Source organism: Doryrhamphus excisus, chromosome 2 (genome assembly GCF_030265055.1).
Source record: "Doryrhamphus excisus isolate RoL2022-K1 chromosome 2, RoL_Dexc_1.0, whole genome shotgun sequence".
NCBI classification, from domain to species: domain Eukaryota; kingdom Metazoa; phylum Chordata; class Actinopteri; order Syngnathiformes; family Syngnathidae; genus Doryrhamphus; species Doryrhamphus excisus.
Genome location: NC_080467.1, coordinates 8,098,509 through 8,114,116, shown reverse-complemented (window position 1 = coordinate 8,114,116; position 15,608 = coordinate 8,098,509). Strand labels below are relative to the sequence as shown.

The 15,608-nt window shown below is 43.5% G+C and overlaps 1 protein-coding gene across 1 annotated transcript in view; it reads left to right on the top strand.

The window, feature by feature from the left end:
- dnm1a (dynamin 1a) overlaps positions 1–15,608 on the top strand; it is a 50,994-nt gene that overhangs the window by 1,781 nt on the left and 33,605 nt on the right. The window contains exons 3-15 of the mRNA XM_058065066.1: positions 3,162–3,235; positions 4,467–4,616; positions 4,689–4,892; positions 5,303–5,401; positions 6,134–6,294; positions 6,359–6,501; positions 7,177–7,312; positions 7,395–7,462; positions 10,600–10,738; positions 12,941–13,027; positions 14,129–14,199; positions 14,290–14,341; positions 14,452–14,463. Of these exons, the coding sequence (XP_057921049.1) occupies positions 3,162–3,235; positions 4,467–4,616; positions 4,689–4,892; positions 5,303–5,401; positions 6,134–6,294; positions 6,359–6,501; positions 7,177–7,312; positions 7,395–7,462; positions 10,600–10,738; positions 12,941–13,027; positions 14,129–14,199; positions 14,290–14,341; positions 14,452–14,463 (1,396 nt within the window). The remainder of the gene's footprint in view (positions 1–3,161; positions 3,236–4,466; positions 4,617–4,688; positions 4,893–5,302; positions 5,402–6,133; positions 6,295–6,358; positions 6,502–7,176; positions 7,313–7,394; positions 7,463–10,599; positions 10,739–12,940; positions 13,028–14,128; positions 14,200–14,289; positions 14,342–14,451; positions 14,464–15,608) is intronic.

Here is a 15,608-nt window from a genome sequence, read left to right as displayed (position 1 = left end):
AAGTGAGACAACGAGAGAGTGTCTACCTGAGCTTTGGGTGAGCCCTTCCGGCTCAGCCCCTCCATCTGGCCTGCACCAGCGCTTATGGGTTGGAGCTTAACCAGCAGGCAACAACAACACAGCATCTTTGGTGACGGACATGTATATGTGCGGTGTACGTGTTAATGTGCACCAATGCATGGATTTCTGCTTCTAAGCAGTTAGCCTCATCCTATCATGCGGCAGCACATCCTTCAACATTGAGAAAATCCTCATTCAACGGCCATAAATCCACCCCCCTGCAGCAGATTAGTTCATATTCTAATTGATTTATAGCAGGGTTTAAGATATAATTAGGCACAATTGTTGCCTCTGATCTGTGTACTTGCTTGGCAGTACTTGCGCCACAAGTGCTAATCCCCATTTTAGCGGGTAGACGAGGTGAGCAAACCCTCATTAGTTTCCAGGTTGATGCTACCTTTAAATTGTAAGGGTTAGCATGTCACCTCTATTTTCTATCATTTGTATGCGGTGGTGCAGTTAGGCTTAGATGTATATGGTATGGTATTTCAATTGCAATTGACTGACTGGGTGACTCCATACTGTCCACGTCGTTGTGCATTGTTGTCACGGCAACAGCTTCTGCCTAATTGCCGCCTCACCCAAGGGAGCAAGTGAAGGAGGATGAATGTGAAACGTGATGCCATGGTACAGTACATTACCAGCCTCAGCTATGCATACGAGGCAACGCTTTTGCTATGCACCAACGTGCGTGTGCTCCAATGCGGCTGGATTGACATCCACCCCCAATCCACCCCCGCCCCCCGTGTGTGTGGCCTGTTGTGGTGCATTGGTGTTATCAGCTACGACAGCATTTGACTGGACATTATGGCCGTTTGCCTCCCTAACAGATCGTCATTGTATTGTGCCGGATCAGGGCAGTGTCCTTTGGCTCTGTTCCTGCAAGGATTTGCTGTCCATACTGCACCTTCCATTCAGCACAATCGATGCGGAACACACAGGAGACTCACACCATGCGCATAATGGCAGAGAGACGTCTATGTTACATTACTTTACGACAAATCAATATCTAATAAGATCCCTTATAGAAAATTCTTCCATTACAAAAGGGAATATAGTTTATTTATAGTTTTAAGTAGTTCCTTGTTTGATTGATTGTTGAAGCGATTACCGGCAAAATGAGTGATAATTGGAGTGTTAAGTTCTGATACTTTGTTGTAAAAGTCTCCTCCCCTGTTGTTGGGCTCGGATATACAGTATCATCACATTCATTCATTCATTTTCTACCGCTTTTTCCTCACGAGGGTCGCGGGGGTTGCTGGAGCCTATGCCAGCTGTCTTCGGGCGAGAGGCCGGGGTACACCCTTGACTGGTGGCCAGCCAATCACAGGGCACATATAGACAAACAACCATTCACACTCACATTCATACCTATGGACAATTTGGAGTCGCCAATTAACCTAGCATGTTTTTGGAATGTGGGAGGAAACCGGAGTACCCGGAGAAAACCCACGCATGCACGGGGAGAACATGCAAACTCCACACAGAGCTGGCCGAGGGTGGAATCGAACCCTGGTTTCCTAGCTGTGGGGTCTGCACGCTAACCACATTCATTCATTCAGTAGAAAATATCTGCTGATATTTGTATTTGTCAACCCAAACAAAAAAAACATGCTTTTTCTTTCTATGGAAAGGCGGCAGTGACAAGCACCTCCTCAGCACTTCAAGATCGTGTGCCTTCTGTATGATATTTCTCTGTATTTTATTGTCTGATTAGCAAGAATTATAATGTTGCATGAAAACATTACAGTGCTTTTAGAAAGTCATGAAATGTAGTAAATGCTTCTGCAATCTTACATTATTGGTGACATGCTGAGAAACAGAAAGTGGTGAACTCATTGAGTAGACTCGGACATTAGGCTTGCACACTAAACTGAGAGGAGACTTTTTCTGGATTTGATAGGGAAATGTGCAAATTCAGTCAATTCAATTTTTACTAAAAATGGCATCATTATTTGTTATCATGTCAAAGGTCATGAAAAACCAGAACCTCCAAGAACAGACAGTTTGATCTCCTCTTCTCTCCAGCAACTGAGGGAGATGTTTTTTGTTTTCTCATAGTTGGAGCTCAGAAACAGGCTCTCGGTTTGCATAATAAGGGACTTTAAAGTTTGCTCGATGGAGCAGAGTGAAGGACTTGGGCTGCCATGACTGTTCCCACCCCCACAGAGACATTACATCTACAGTATGAGACGTTGCCTGAGCTTTCACATATTACGTAACGTAGCAAGTGACGGCCCCGAGCGTTGCGATGAATTATAACAGCTTCATGCTTGTGATAGACCAGGACGGTGCAAGGCAAAAAGAGTGACATAATAACCATATGAAAGGAATATACTACACAATATTATTATCATCATTATTGCCAGTACGCTCCAGTGACAATGTTTTTAGATTCACAAGGTTATTTGAACGTGTCATAAATGTGATGTAAATAATATTAAACCTTGAGAAAGTGTATATACGGGTGAGAAGCAGAGGAGGAGAGCATTCATTCGGCTGCAGAGGATTAAGTCTAATCCCTCTTTCTACTTTCCTGCATTGGCTCAGCTTTAATCTGCACATCCACCACCAAGCAAGCTGCCTTTTCATTGGCTGCATGGACAGGAGTTCAGTTCACACGCTTTGCATGATGTGCAAGTCACAGACAGGCCAGTTTGTGTAGTTTAAGAATGTTTTGAGGGGGGCAGGATGAGGAAGAAGACCTGCAGTTAAGACCATCTGTGCTCCAGAAAGGCACCCTGCTCGTAAAAATGCATTGAAAGCGTTTTCTAAACGGCTCCTGGCATGGTTTCATGATGCATCAAAAACGCACACACACCTGCACAATCCAATAACTGAAGCGGTGCAAGAAATTAACTCCAGTGGGTTGGTCTACGCACATCAGGGTGTGCTAAAGACGCACGTAAGTTGAATTGTCATGTCAGCTGGCAGAGGCAGATTCACGCTCGTCATGTTGCATAATAAATGAAAAGCCTGCAGGAACACTATGCTGTTCATGAGAGGACATCAAAAGACACCAATGGAAAACAATGAACTCTACCACGAGATACGTATGAGTATGGCGAATGTGTTCATCGTGTCTTGCTGTGTTTTTGCAGGGATTTCCTTCCACGTGGGTCTGGCATCGTGACCCGTCGTCCTTTGGTCCTGCAGCTGATGAACTGTCCCACAGGTGAAAACCAAACATTTGTTCTCCACAGTAGGATGGACTGGGATTTATAGGTCATCACATGGTTTGTCTGGTATCAGGCCAGGTATCATGCCCAGTGTCAGTATCAGCCCGAGACCGAAGGTCGATTCTAGCACGCGGGGGCATGATACTGGGCCTTATACCAGACAAACCATGTGATGATCTTATTATCACATACTATTTAATCATGAGCGGGCGGCACGGCGGTCTAGTGGTTAGCGCGCAGACCTCACAGCTAGGAGACCAGGGTTCAATTCCACTCTCTGTGTGGAGTTTGCATGTTCTCCCTGTGCATGCGTGGGTTTTCTCCGGGTACTCCGGTTTCCTCCCACATTCCAAAAACATGCTAGGTTAATTAGCGACTCCAAATTGTCCATAGGTATGAATGTGAGTGTGAATGGTTGTTTGTCTATATGTGTGCCCTGTGATTGGCTGGCCACCAGTCCAGGGTGTACCCTGCCTCTCGCCCGAAGACAGCTGGGATAGGCTCCAGCACCCCCGCGACCCTCGTGAGGAAAAGCGGTAGAAAATGAATGAATGAATGAATTTAATCTTGAGCTTATTATCACGTACTATTTAATCAAAAGAATCAAAAATATTCAGTTTATTACATGTATTATATCTAAACAATTGCAAAAATATTTCAACAATAATATTTTATCAATAGTCTTATCTTATCAATGTCTGACAATTAAAGTTCCATTAATCAAGTTTGGGTTTTTTGGTGACTGGAGAAGCACTAGGCACTAAGCACTCGTGTGCTGTTCTCTGATTGGTTGTTTCACGGGCACGATACCAGAGCAGCGCGCTCTGAGTGGACAGCTACGGGGGCTGATACTGGACATGGTTAAACTCTATATTTTATCAGTATCACTGCCCTGGGCTTTGACACAGTATCATTTCGGCATTTTCCCGTATCATTCATGGGCGGTTTCTAGGGTACAGGGACAATTAATACTGTAGTATGTGATAATTGTGGGGGATCACATCCTTTAATGAAGTACTCCTGCAGAGTATGATGCCGAAATATAAGCATGACAACAAGCAGGAGTGCAGAAAAATAGCTGGGATAGGCTCCAGCACCCCCGCAACCCTCATGCAGGAGTGAATGAAAACACTAACTTGGCCAATTGGGGAGCATCAAACATCACTGATTGACATATAGCTGACTCTAAGTGTAATTATATAACATCTATGTTTGTCTGCTTTTCAGAGTATGCTGAGTTCCTCCACTGTAAGGGCAAAAAGTTCACAGATTTCGATGAGGTCCGACAGGAGATTGAGGCGGAGACCGACCGCATGACGGGTGCCAACAAGGGCATCTCCCCCGTCCCCATCAACCTGCGCGTGTACTCCCCGAACGGTGAGGCCCGATCTATATCAGAGTCCAGTCATGCACACCAGTATCATCCAAAACATTTCCCCTCTCTCCCAGTGCTCAACCTGACACTGGTGGACCTTCCGGGCATGACCAAGGTACCCGTGGGTGACCAGCCGGCCGATATCGAGGCTCAGATTCGAGACATGCTGCTGCAGTTCGTCACCAAGGACAACTGCCTGATGCTCGCTGTCTCACCGGCGAACTCAGATCTGGCCAACTCGGATGCTTTAAAGATCGCCAAAGAGGTTGACCCTCAGGGTGGGTGCTTGCATCATTTGCATCATGTTATTTGTTAGCTGTACAGCTAGGAGACCCGGGTTTGATTCCCTGCTCGGCCATCTCCCCGTGTATGCATGGCTTTTCTCCGGGTACTATGGCTTCCTCCCACATTCCTAAAACATGCTAGGTTAATTGGCGACTCCAAATTGTCCATAGGTATGAATGTGGGTGGGAATGGTTGTTTGTCTATATGTTCCTGTGGACAGCTGGGATAGGCTCCAGCAACCCCCGCTATAAGCGGTAGAAAATGAATGATTAGAATATAAAATGTAATGTATTATTAAGTTTATTATCTACCTGTATGTAAAAGCAGTATATTTGATTTTTTAATGTAATTTTAACGTCTGGTGAGCCAGTTATTGGATGTAATGATGGATGTTTGCGTGCAGGTATGAGGACCATTGGTGTCATTACCAAACTGGACCTTATGGACGAGGGGACGGACGCCAAGGACATCCTTGAGAATAAACTGCTTCCGCTCCGAAGAGGTAAACGGCACACATGGGGTCAATAGCTCCCCCACCACCGCCTCCTCCCTTGATGGCACAATGTTTCCCCCTTGTGGTGGCTCGGCAGTCAAACTTTCCAGTGTCTGAAAATAGACTAAACAGGGGGGAAAGAAAGAATGGCCATAAAAATGCTGCTTTGGGATTGAAGCTAATATTTTCCATTTTAATGTCAAGCCCCCCCCCTATCTGTCTGCTGCACATGTTTACAAACCCGCTGGCTGCATTGGTGTAGGAAAGCGGACTTTTAACAAAGACATGCATGAGGAAAATCAAGCGGAGGCGAAACGGGATCTGCTTGACCTCAACTCACCTGCTCGTCTCTCTCTGGTTTTCTCTTTGGCAAGCATACAAAGACAGTCATATATTTCTTTCCTTTCTTTTTCCCATCCATATAAATCACCCTTCATCCATCATTTGCATTCTTTAATCGCATGTTAAAATATGGCTGTGCTCAACATTTTCTGAAAAGCTGTGGTGTCTCAGAATAGTGTGGAAAAAAAAAAAATAACAGCATCTGGCTTTCACATTAGCTGCCGCAAATCTCTCTGCAAAGACGATATGGGAAGGTTTCCAAAAAACCACAGTGGTTCGCTGCATGGTGGAGAGTAAAAAGCTGATATTTGATATTAATCTTCATCAATAGTGGCACTTATTGTACTCTACTAAGTTTGGGCCAATGAAAACTACAATGGTCTTTCCCAACTATTCCAGGTTACATCGGTGTGGTCAACCGGAGCCAAAAAGACATCGATGGAAGGAAAGACATCACTGCCGCCATGGCCGCAGAAAGGAAGTTCTTTCTCTCCCACCCTGCCTACAGGCACCTGGCCGAACGTATGGGCACGGTTTATCTGCAGAAAATCCTCAATCAGGTGCGTGAAGAAGCAGGGACGTCCCTACGGGAGTGAAGTAACCATGACCTTTTGAACTGTGCAGCAACTCACCAACCACATCCGGGATACGCTGCCGGCTCTGAGGGCCAAGTTACAGAGTCAGCTCCTCTCCATTGAGAAGGAAGTGGAGGAGTACAAGAACTACAGACCCGATGACCCGTCTCGCAAGACCAAAGCTCTGCTCCAGTGAGTTGGAGGTTGAACAAATCAGTCTGGCAACTGACATCCTTAAAAGAAGTAAACATAAACACAAAGTCTAACTCATTCATTCATTGGCGGGGGGTGCTCGAGAGAGGCGGGGTACACCCTGGACTGGTCACCAGCCAATCACAGGGCACATATAGACAAACAACCATTCACACTCACATTCATACCTATTGGAGTTGCCAATTAACCTAGCATGTTTTTGGAATGTGGGAGAAAACCGGACGCATGCATGAGGAGAACATGCAAACGGAGGGTGGGATTGAACTCGGGTCTTCTAGTTGTGAGGTGTGCACGCTAACCACTAGTCCGCGGTGCAGCCCCAAAGTCTAACTCAATAACACAAATGATAAGATGTGATACACGGAGGATGGCGTATTGTGCTGGGACAGGGCCAATGCTAACGAGAGCTGTTATTATTCAAATGTAATAATCATTCGGAGTGCATGAGAAAGTGGAAAGGATATGTAGCTCTCTTTAAAGCGGACCTATGATGCTTTTTTCCACTTTTCTGACCTACAAATAGTTAGAATGTAGCATTCTGGTGTTGAATGATGCCAAAGTGAGCCCTGAAAGAAGTTTGCTGAAAACGCTCGTTTTCAAAGGCGCGGTAAAACGATTCATTGAATATGATCAAGTTTGTGTGTTTGAGTGCAGGATGGTGCAGCAGTTCTCCGTGGACTTTGAGAAGTGCATTGAGGGCTCCGGGGACCAAATCGACACGGCCGAGCTGTCCGGTGGTGCCAAGATCAACCGCATCTTCCACGAACGCTTCCCCTTCGAGCTGGTCAAGGTTTGCTGGGATTGTTTTTGTGGATTTTTACATGAAACGGAAACTGGACCTAAAGCTTGCCCTCCCTCTCTCTTTTACTCAGATGGAGTTCAACGAAAAGGAGCTCCGCAAGGAGATCAGCTACGCCATCAAGAACATTCACGGCATCAGGCACGTTCTGTCCTTCGATTCACCTCTACACCACCGCCACCTCCACCCCCACTCATCATCCTGTACTAACTCCATTAGCTCAGTCACCTCTGATGCATCTATCAAAGCTAAACGCTAAGGACACCCTGAGTGCAATGGCACTTTTATATCGTTATTAATTAGCATTCAGCATTCATTAGCATTCAGTCAGGCATCAGGCACTTATCCATGCTATTCCATCTTTAGTCCACCAAATTCATTTTAAGTTTCATTCTAAGTTTCCTCGTTCAAACAAATCAGATAAAAAAATAAACAAAAATCTTCAGGCCATGCCATTGCCATTGTTTGGGTAAACAATCGGCCATGACAGTTGAAAAGGATCTTGTTCGGGTCCAATATTTGGGATCCGTTACAATAATAATGCAAAAAATAAACACCTACATAAAAGATAATCTCAACGAGAATGTAATTAATAATAATTACATTTGAAATACACAGTCCAGTTCAGGTATGCCCACCAGGTTGTGATTGGCCACACTACCAAGCGTTCCAGAGGACTTCCTGACAGCTGCCGAAACCCACTTCCTAATTTTGCTACTACAGCTCTAAACAGGGAGTCATCTGCATATCTGGGCATGCCCAAATAAGGAAGCCCCGGTTTGCATTGATGTCTTTATTAAACGGACCATGCAGAGAACATCGAACACTTTTTTTAGGGAAATGCGCAAACTGCATAATCTGATGCTTTGACATCGTTTATCACGAGAGTACAACATTGCAACAACATTTCTAGGTCAGAAAAGTGGAAAAAACTAAATAGGTCCACTTTAACAATTGAATCATTGCTCTGTATTCAATATAAAATTGAGTGCCAAAAGTTTGGCGAAGCCTTCTCATTCAACAGCATGAGAAAGTGTGTCCAAACTGTGTGTTACACAGAGGTGACCGATGCTAGCAGTGTGACTCGTGGCTACATTGATGTGGTGAACCCCCTGCCCTTTTGTCTTGTGTGTGTAGCCGTGTGTGTGTGTGTGTGTGTTTGTTTGTGCGTATGAACTTCCTCCATTAACAGCAATCACATTTTATCTTTAGTACATGGGAAGCGTGCAGTGAGTCCTCCCTTGTTCTTTATGCCTGTTTGTCTCCTTTGGGGGTGGGGCAGATACAATTTCTTACAATTAACACTTTTCTCTCTCGCCCAACCTTCCTTATCCCCCCTCTTTCTTTCGCTGCCGTGTCGTCCTCCTGCTCGCTTGTCTGACCGTGGCTGGTTCTGATGAGCAGAACTGGCCTCTTCACCCCGGACATGGCCTTTGAGACCATAGTGAAAAGGCAGATCGGGAAGATTAAAGAGCCTTGCACCAAATGTGTGGATATGGTCATGTCTGAGCTAGTCAATACGGTTAGGCAGTGTACCAAAAAGGTAAAACAAGAACGAGTCAACGGTGGATAGCACTTTGATATTGTGTGTTCTCAAACCTTCGTACGCAAAGTGTCCCGCCGCTGCTCCCTTACTCCTGTGCCGCCCGCTCCAGCCTCGGGTTGTATTTGGACGGCGAGGGGGTGGGGGGCTGGGGTGGGCTGCCACTCACCTGCCTTGACTTCTCCGCTCGGGTTTGCCTGGATGGGTTGTCCCGTGGTAGAGAGTCAGCTGATGAGAAGGAAAGTCGTGTGGAGGCTGAGTTGTTATGTAAATATGGCTGCCATGGAAAGTATTGCTACAGTGGAACCCTGATGCTGGAACGCACCCCGGGTGGTAAAATTGAACCCTTTGGCGTCAGTGACGGAAAAATGTGATGATAACCGTAGATCAGAAGTGGAACTTGGCAGCTGCTAAAGCAACAACAATAATAATAAAAATTCAACATCTTATAAAGATAAATGACATAGCGATGTAGCAGGGGCGGGCATCTCTGTCCTGGCTGCTCAGCGCAGTATGGCTAAAGTCACAATGAGTGGAAATCTTATTAGGGTTAAAGTAACAAATATATACAGTCAGCATACTTCATAATACACACTGCAACGTCTGCTACGTTTAGTCCAAAGCTATGTATCATATATATAACATTAACACCTTCACGTTGTACGTATAATAGTCACAGTTTGACCCTGGAACTGACTAAGTCCATTATTTCCTATTGAGAACATTGTATTTTAAATGCAAAAACTGTTCAACTTCAGAGATTTCACTGTAGTTTTGTTTTATTTTTACTTTTAAGGTTACTTTTTTAAAGGTGTAAAGTAAAGGACGCTGTGCCCTAATCACATACTGTGTACGCTATATGGACAAATATATTGGGATGCATTAATTCATCTTTTAATTTATCGTACTATGAATACATGAATGGATTATGTATGCCTCAGTGCGTAAAACAATATCTGACAAGGCATAGTTGGATAATTTTAGTATGGAAGAACACAAGTGCTTACTTCCTGTTGTTGTCCCATTGCTTTTGTCCACATAGACAATCAAGACGCTGGTTTAGTTTCATTTTGCCTACGCAAGGTGTGGTCTACATTGCTCTTAAATGTGAAACAGGATTCTACTCATTTGTAGCTTATTTCATTTTTACATCGCTTTTTACAATGTTTCCCAAGCTAAGCTAACATTTCCTAGTCTGGAGTTTGGGCATAGCGTTTTACTGGAAGGAAGTGAACTGGCAGCCATATTGGATGACCTCAGCGTCCAGACGTGTGTGTGTGTGTGTGTGTGTGTGTGACCGCAGCCTTGCACCTGCACCTGCAGCCTAAAAGAAACGCCATGTTCGTGTTTTTGCAGTGATTTTTTTCATGTCTGTGGGCCAAATCCAGTCCAAGAGCAACCTGGACACCTCTACTGGGGATGCTCCATGTTATTCTTGGCTGTATGGAAAAAGGGAGTGATGGCTACCAAAGGAGGCTTGCACGACTGCGGTCTCGCTTTTCTCCCGTCGTAAAGGATAGAGCGGCATTCCAGCGTTCCAGAATGGCTTTAGGAGCAAAAAAATCTGAACGTCTCACTTGCATTTTCTTCCTCCTTGTGCTGTTCTATCTCCCCTAAATCCCGCTTCCTTGTCTTTTTCCATCACTTCCATCACTTCTTTACTCTCTTTCCTCCTTCCTCGTTTGGTTTTATTTCACCTGTGTCTCTTCCGTGCCGCCTGCCTATCCCTATACAGGACGGGTCTGTTCACCCCCGACCTGGCCTTTGAGGCTATAGTGAAAAAGCAGATCCAAAAACTGAAGGAGCCCACACTGAAGTGTGTAGATATGGTTACGAGCGAGCTCACCTTCACCATACAAAGGTGTAGTCAAAAGGTAAAACAATCAGAAATGGGTTTATGGGATTATTATTTCTGTAAAGTGCGCACGTAGGGGGAGAGCGATGGCTGGGCTTTTATTGATCTGTAGGCACATAAAAAAAAAAGTTTCACTTTGTATGACTGCAAGTATTAGAATGTGATGGCCCCTTTAAGAGTGAATGATACATAACAACAATACTAATAATAACTGAAAACAAGTCAGAATAAGCCGTTTACCTGCTAAAACTATTATAACATTTGCGCTAGAACTGAAACACATCATAAAAAGCACATTTTTAGTATAATTTTTTTAAAAATGGGCAAAAAAATACGCTTTCTTAATGTAAATGTCCATGTGCAGGTAGGATAGCAGGCTAGCTAGGCTATTCATTGTATATTAGCCTGCTAATAGTAATGCTAACACATAAAGAAGCAAAGGCTTTTTGCTTCTAATACAAATACTAAAAAATAAATAAAAATAAGCCCACCAAGCTGTAGTTTTGTGGAAATACTCTTGGTACTTGGTGGTTTAGATTTAGTGCTACAGGAAGTGTCCAAAACAGAAACAGGAAGTTGCCAGTACACCATCATTAGCATGCTAGCATAGCTTGGTTTGTATCTTATTTTATATTATTTCTGGTAAAAAATAGATACCCAATTTCCTTCGGTTTTGTGTACATGCTAGAAATTTATCCAGTCAAACTGCGGCACCACAGGAAGTGTCCACACCAGAAACAGGAAGTTGCACTCTCGCCAGCTGAAATCGGTCTCTCCTTACTCACAACTTTACCACTGTGACCTTTCGATACGCGCTTTTGTTTACTTTATTTTCCTTTCAGCGCAATTTTTGAATAGATAAAGAACTTTATTTCAACGTAGTCTGCATGTTAGGCTTCATATCTGACCTCACCCTGTCAACAAATCCTCCATTTGCCTCACCTTGTCTTTGTCTGTATGATTTATTAACTTCTATAAATGTGGCGTGACTGACCCATCGACTAATTGAAGCCCTTCCATTATCTTTTTTTTTAAATTCCTGTCTGCTTTAACTTGTCTTTTGTCCTCCCCGAGAGAATGACCTCCTTTGGATTTCTCCTCTCCGTCACGCTGTTATGTTGATTTTCACTTCCAGAGACATACTGTGTTTTAAAGATAAGACTGTATTGTGATATACAGTGCTTGGGAAAATCCACAAAGGGGTCAGTTTGAAGTCTTCCTCGGCACCCTGAATCTCCCATCATTCCCCCCCTCCGCCCCTCCCAGTCCTTACTCCTTTTGCATTGCATGTATTGCATCTCTGCATGCAGCCTTGCACGATACCAAAAAACCCTTATGTCTCTATACTCGCAGAGACACACAACACTTTTGCTGTATTTATGTTGCAAAGCATCTTCTTTATTTACAGTGGCTAAAACTTGATCACCAGTCACCCGGAATTGAAGCTTTATTATTGTTTATCTGTGTTGTTGTGTTTTAGATACTATTAAGAAGTGTTTTTTTTAGAGTTGGCACACCATGGGAAGATTCCCGGCAGATCATGGACACTTCATACTCATACTAGCAGGATAAAAACTAGCAAACTGCTGCTCAAGCTTTTTTTTTAAATGGTGCATTCAGGTGCATCACATAACTGCTGGGACGTAAGGCCTTTCCTCTTAATTTCAGTACATTTTGAAGTCCCATTCAAAAGTGACAATGCTGGTTTGTCAAGCACCAAATCAGGACGTAATAATGTAGAATTTACTGTAATGGAAGATGCATTGTAACATAGTATAAAAAACCTTTCACTTAAAGCGTCTGTGTCCCATTGGAGGCATGGTGTGTGTCTATGTGTGTGTGTGTGTCTTTGTGGCTTTGCAATGAGCTCATGGAAAAAAGCCCCAATGTGCTGGGAAGAGATGCTCATCTGCCAGGAACATTGTTGATCCTGCGTTTGTGTGGCAGCATCACAGACTTTGCACGACTCACTTTTTTGGCAACGCAGATTTCTTGGCGGTATTTCACACATCAAATCTGCCCCCCCCCCAAAAAAAGCGTGCGACTGGCGCTGAGTCTGCGATGAACCTCTCTCAAAAGCCTAAAAAACGCATTGTGTGTCTGTTGTGCTGGTAGCGGAGTTGCTGTGTTGTTGTTGTGGTTGGGTGGGAGAAGAAATGCTGTTGTTCATGTTCCGTATGTTTGCGTTTGCATCCGACCCACCGTGCTGTGTGCTCCGCAGCTGGCTCAGTACCCGATGCTGAGGGAGGAGATGGAGAGAATTGTCACTCAGCATATCAGAGACAGAGAGAACCGCACTAAAAGCCAGGTAACACAAGCACACACACGGCAAAGCATGTTTGCTTTTTCAATGGTGTCCACAATAAATGGTAATGGTAATGGTTTTATTTCATTTGAACATGCATCAGATTACAATTGAATGCATCACATAATCAGTTCACAGTTCCACATGTCCAAAAGGAGTAGGAAGAAGCAAAGCTTATTAAATTCTACCCCTCCATCTGGTACTTTTACAATCACTAACTGTTACATTTGTTCACTTCCTGCTTTCCTAATATAATTAAAAAAATTTAAAATTAATTATTTTTTGGGGGGGGGTCGCGTACCAAAGAAATAAATGGAACAGTTTCATAGTTCGAACGTAAAAAAACGGTACGACTTTCTAATCCGATTTTTGTCATTATTAGAGAGCTGCAGACATGAAATAACACCCCTATAGTCACGTCTACACTCCTGTTATTCTTTGCTTACACCACAATACTCAACTGTAATACACGGGCTACGCGGGCTACGTATGCGGGTACACAAGAGACGGCCGTTGCTATAAACATAGCAAGCTACGCCGCTAACAGGTTAGCCTCTCCAATTTATGATAATGTTTTTTTTTCAATTGAACATGCATCAGATTACAATTGAATGCCTCACATAATCAGTTCACAGTTCCACATGTCCAAAAGGAGTAGGAAGAAGCAGAGCTTATTAAATCCTACCCCTCCATCTGGTACTTTTACAATCAATAACTGTTACATTTGTTCACTTCCTGCTTTCCATAATACAGTTTATTTTTTTCAAATTTTTAATTTTTTAATTTTTTGTCCCGTACCGAAGTACGAGGTGATATGACCATACAATGACTTAATGGTTACCATAGTAACTGTCCATATAGTGATATAGTATATAGCACATCATGACTGGTTCAAGACTCTTCATCCTTGTATTTAAGCAAACAGAAATAAAATAAATAAAAACTATGACGTATAGAAGAAACATTTGAATAACATTTTCCTCCGAGCTTATATGGCCATAATATCATAATAGATGTTAATTCCAGCTAACACAACAAAAGTAGTGTAATATTTCATTCGGCTGTGTTGTGTTGTTTCTCGACGGTGATCCACGTCCCTTTTAGGTGCTGCTGCTGATCGACATCGAGTTGTCGTACATGAACACCAACCACGAGGACTTTATCGGCTTCGCCAAGTAGGTGTACCGATTGACAGTAAAACGCCCTCTTGTGGTCGCGTGTGTCATACCAATGTGTGTGTTTTCACGCCTGTGTCCCGTGTGCAGCGCCCAGCAGAGGATCAGCCAGATGAGTAAGAAGAAAGCAGCCGGCAATCAGGTGATCATGATTGGTTATTACACGGACTTGCCTTTTTTTCAGTTTTGATATTTGATATCCATTCTTCCTGTATTGTGTGTCTCTTCTTTCTGGGGTGTGTGGCGCTTCAGGATGAGATCATGGTGAGTAGTGCACGTATGGCACGCCGAGCATTTGTCGGCATAGGATGTTAAATGTCCATAGAAATGTGCTGGATGCGTGATTGGTGGGGGGCGGGTCCTATACGAGCAGATGGCTGTGGCGGGGAACCCTTGGCTGCTACCCCCTCCTCTTATTCTTTCCACACGCATCCGCATCACATGATAGTAAACCCGCTATCATCAGAAAACCGCTCCATCCAACCTGCCCCCCCTCAACCCATTTGGGCTTTGACAGTCGCCATAGCAACCACCCAGCTTGGCCTCAAAGGTCAGAGGTGCAGTAAACAAAGGGGTGGTCTGTGCTTCCTGTTTACACGTGGATGTAGTTGGCCTTTAAAGACCCCCCCTGCGGCTTCTGGTCTTCATCCTAGGCTGCCCTCCTCATCGAGACCCCCGTTATGTCTGTTTACTACTTTTTGTCTCATTAAAACATTTAACGGGGGGTGTTTTTCACAACTAATTTGTTTCAGAATCAAACTGTCACTGCCCGTAAAAGCTTTCACCAGCATTTTAACATACAAGTGTAAAAATAAGCGTGTCATAAACCGCACACACAGCAAAAATAGTCTTGCCATTAAAAATAAATTGCAAAGATATTAGACACAGGTGATTTGGGTCGCAACATTTAAAAATGAATATAAAAAATATATAGTAAAACGTTAACAACATCAACATAAAAATGACAACATCAGGCAAAAAATATTCGAGTTGCACATCTTCTTTTTTTTATATTTTGACTCTCACGGCTGTAAAGTACTCCCTTACCACTTCTGGTTTTGAATTCCGCGGCTTCACTCCACAATATATTCATAAATCATTGCTGATTTGTGGTTGAATATTATCAAAAACACATGCATATTCAAGCAAATTTGACGTATTTAAACCTTCTTGAGGATAAAAATACAAATAGGCATTCAGAAGATGCATTCAAAGACATTGTTACGATATTATGTACATGAATATGTATATTATGTCTGATTCATGTCTTATTTTCTCTTATTACGTCTACTACAGTAAACCTCGGATATATCGGAAATTCGCTCACAACGGACAGATAAAAAAGAACCAATTTTTCTGTAATGCATTTCCAATAAAAATTCATTGCATATATCGGATTTTTTATAACG